This window comes from Colobus angolensis, unplaced genomic scaffold (assembly GCF_000951035.1).
Source record: "Colobus angolensis palliatus isolate OR3802 unplaced genomic scaffold, Cang.pa_1.0 Scaffold96, whole genome shotgun sequence".
Lineage (NCBI taxonomy): Eukaryota > Metazoa > Chordata > Mammalia > Primates > Cercopithecidae > Colobus > Colobus angolensis.
Window position 1 is genome coordinate 2595741 of NW_012123598.1, and position 2859 is coordinate 2598599.

Below are 2859 nucleotides of genomic sequence, written 5' to 3' on the forward strand. Positions count from 1 at the left end.
CTCCTGACCTCGTGATCCGCCCGTCTCGGCCTCCCAAAGTGCTGGGATTACAGGCTTGAGCCACCGCCCCCGGCCTATTTTTAGTTTTTGAGAGGAGTCTTGCTCTGTTGCCCAGGCTGGAGTGCAATGGTGCAATCTCAGCTCACTGCAGCCTCCATCTCCCAGGTTCAAGCGATTCTCCTGCCTCAGCCCCCTGAGTAGCTGGGATTACAGGTGTGCGTCACCACGCCCAGCTAATTTTTGTATTTGTTTAGTAGAGACGGAGTTCCCCCATGTTGATCAGGCTGGTCTCGAACTCCTGACCACAGGTGATCCGCCCACCTCGGCCTCCCAAAGTGCTGGGATGACAGGTGTAATCCCGAGCCACCGCGACCAGCCCCTTTTCCTATGTTGCTCTAAATTCACGGCAGGGGAGGGGAGGGGCAGTCTCATTCCCCGGAGGACACTGGGCAGTGTCGGGAGGCATTTGGCTGTCGCACCTGGAGAGGGGCCACAGGCATCTAGAATGCAGAGACCCGCATGCTGCCCAGCATAAGAATGATCTGGCCCAAATGTCTACGGTGCTGAGGTTGGGAGGGTCTTCTCTTTTTTTTTTTTTTTTTTTTTTCCTGAGACGGAGTCTCTCTCTGTCACCCAGGCTAGAGTGCAGCGGTGCGATCTCAGCTCACTGCAACCTCCATCTCCCAGGTTCAAGCGATTCTCCTGCCTCAGCCTCCTGAGTAGCTGGGATTACAGGCATGCACCACCATGCCCAGCTAATTTTTTTTTTTTTTTGTATTTTTAGTAGAGATGGGGTTTCACCATGATGGCCAAGCTGGTTTTGAACTCCTGATCTCAAGTGATTCGCCCGCCTCGGCTTCCCAAAGTGTTAGGATTACAGGCCTGAGCTACTGCACCCGGCCTGTGAAACACCATCTCTACAAAAAATTTAAAAATGGCTGGGCATGGGGGCTCACACCTGTAATCCCAGCACATTGGGAGGTTGAGACAGGCAGATCGCCTGAGGTCGGGAGTTGAAGACCAGCCTGGCCAGCATAGTGAAACCCCATCTCTACTAAAAATACAAAAATTACCCAGACGTGGTGGCAGGCACCTGTAATCCCAACTACTCGTGAAGCTGAGGCAGGAGAATTGCTTGAACCTGGGAGGCGGAGGTTGTGGTGGGCTGAGATGGCGCCATTGCACTCCAGCCTGGGAGACAGAGCAAGATTCCGTCTCAAAAAAAAAAAGAAAAAAAAAATCTTACTAGGCATATTTTTAAAGTACAGCAACAACATAGGAAAATTTAATTTTCATAGCACAGTTCTAAAAATCTGTTACATAAATTTTCATCATTTCAACATGTAATCAGCATAAAACATGATTCTGTGTGTTTCACTGACAGCCTGCCTCAGTTGGGGCTCTCCACGTTCAGGAGGCTGGCGGCTACCTCACCAGACAGCGCATCCCGGAGGTGGGAGGTGGCTCAGGGAGGTCGGGTCACTCATGGTCTCTCTGTTTCTGTCCACCCAGCCGCCCTGTGGTGCCTCCTTTGATCCCGCCAAAGATCCCAGAAGGGGAGCGTGTTGACTTCGATGTAAGTGTCAGAGACCCCTCCCCAGGCACAGCTGCTAGTCTTCAAGGGGCTTTTGTGCCAATCATGAAAAGGCGCCGGGCCGGGCGCGGTGGCTCACGCCTGTAATCCCAGCACTTTGGGAGGCTGAGGTCAGGAGTTCGAGACCAGCCTGGTCAATATGGTGAAACCCCCGTCTCTGCTACAAATACAAAAATTAGCGGGCGTGGTGGCGGGCATCTGTAATCCCAGCTACTCGGGAGGCGGAGGCAGGAAAATCGCTTGAACCCGGGAGGCGGAAGTTGCGTGAGCCGAGATCGCACCATTTCATTGCAGCCTGGGAGAAAAGGTCCCCACTCCCCACTCCCTACTCCCGTCTTTGGGCAGCTCTGTCTTTGGAAGAGCTGATTAGTGTCAAACACGAGGCATTGCTGCCACCTGCTGGACACCGTCCGGGGAAACGGTTCAGTTCACCGTCCTGCATGGGGGAGACGCTGGGAGGCTGCTGCCCTCTCCAGGGTCTCCCAGGACGGGCTCCCCGTGTGTCCTGCAGGACATCCACCGCAAGCGCATGGAGAAGGACCTGCTGGAGCTGCAGACGCTCATCGACGTGCATTTTGAGCAGCGGAAGAAGGAGGAAGAGGAGCTGATTGCCTTGAAAGAGCGCATTGTGAGCCGAGAGTCTGGGTTCCCCCCAGTCTTCCTCTCTCCATGTGGATCCCTTGCATCTTGGGAGATGCAGATAATGGTTTTCCTTCTAGTACAGAGCTGAGCCTGAGGCTTTGGGGAATTCACCCAAGTCGGTGGCCACCCTCCAGCCTGTTTATCTCCACTCTTAGCCTACTCTGGGGAGGGATGACTGGGGGTACGTCCCTGCACCCCCTTATTCTTCTCCGTTCCCCAGGAGCGGCGCCGGTCGGAGAGAGCCGAGCAACAGCGCTTCAGAACTGAGAAGGAACGCGAACGTCAGGCTAAGCTGGCGGTGGGTGCCTCCCCTGCCCTGGGAGTCCAAATGTTACTTCTTCAGCCAGGTGCCCATTTTGTTGTTATTATTATTATTATTATTATTTGAAACTGAGTCGAGCTCTGTCTCCCAGGCTGGAGTGCAGTGGTGTGATCTCAGCTCACTTCAACCTCTGCCTCCCAGGTTCAAGCAATTCTCCTGCCTCATCCTCCCGAGTAGCTGGGACTACAGGTGCTCCCCATCAGGCCCGGCTAGTTTTTGTATTTTTAGTAGAGACGGGGTTTCACCACGTTGGCCAGGATGGTCTCGATCTCCTGGCCTCATGATCTGCCTGCCTCAGCCT

At 54.1% G+C, this 2859-nt stretch overlaps 1 protein-coding gene across 5 annotated transcripts in view; it reads left to right on the forward strand.

Moving 5' to 3' along the window:
* Positions 1-2859, forward strand: part of TNNT1 (troponin T type 1 (skeletal, slow)) — a 24912-nt gene that overhangs the window by 11728 nt on the left and 10325 nt on the right. For all 5 annotated transcript variants that reach the window (XM_011932479.1, XM_011932480.1, XM_011932482.1 and 2 more), the window contains 3 exons: positions 1513-1576; positions 2106-2222; positions 2457-2534. In XM_011932479.1, the coding sequence (XP_011787869.1) occupies positions 1513-1576; positions 2106-2222; positions 2457-2534 (259 nt within the window). The remainder of the gene's footprint in view (positions 1-1512; positions 1577-2105; positions 2223-2456; positions 2535-2859) is intronic.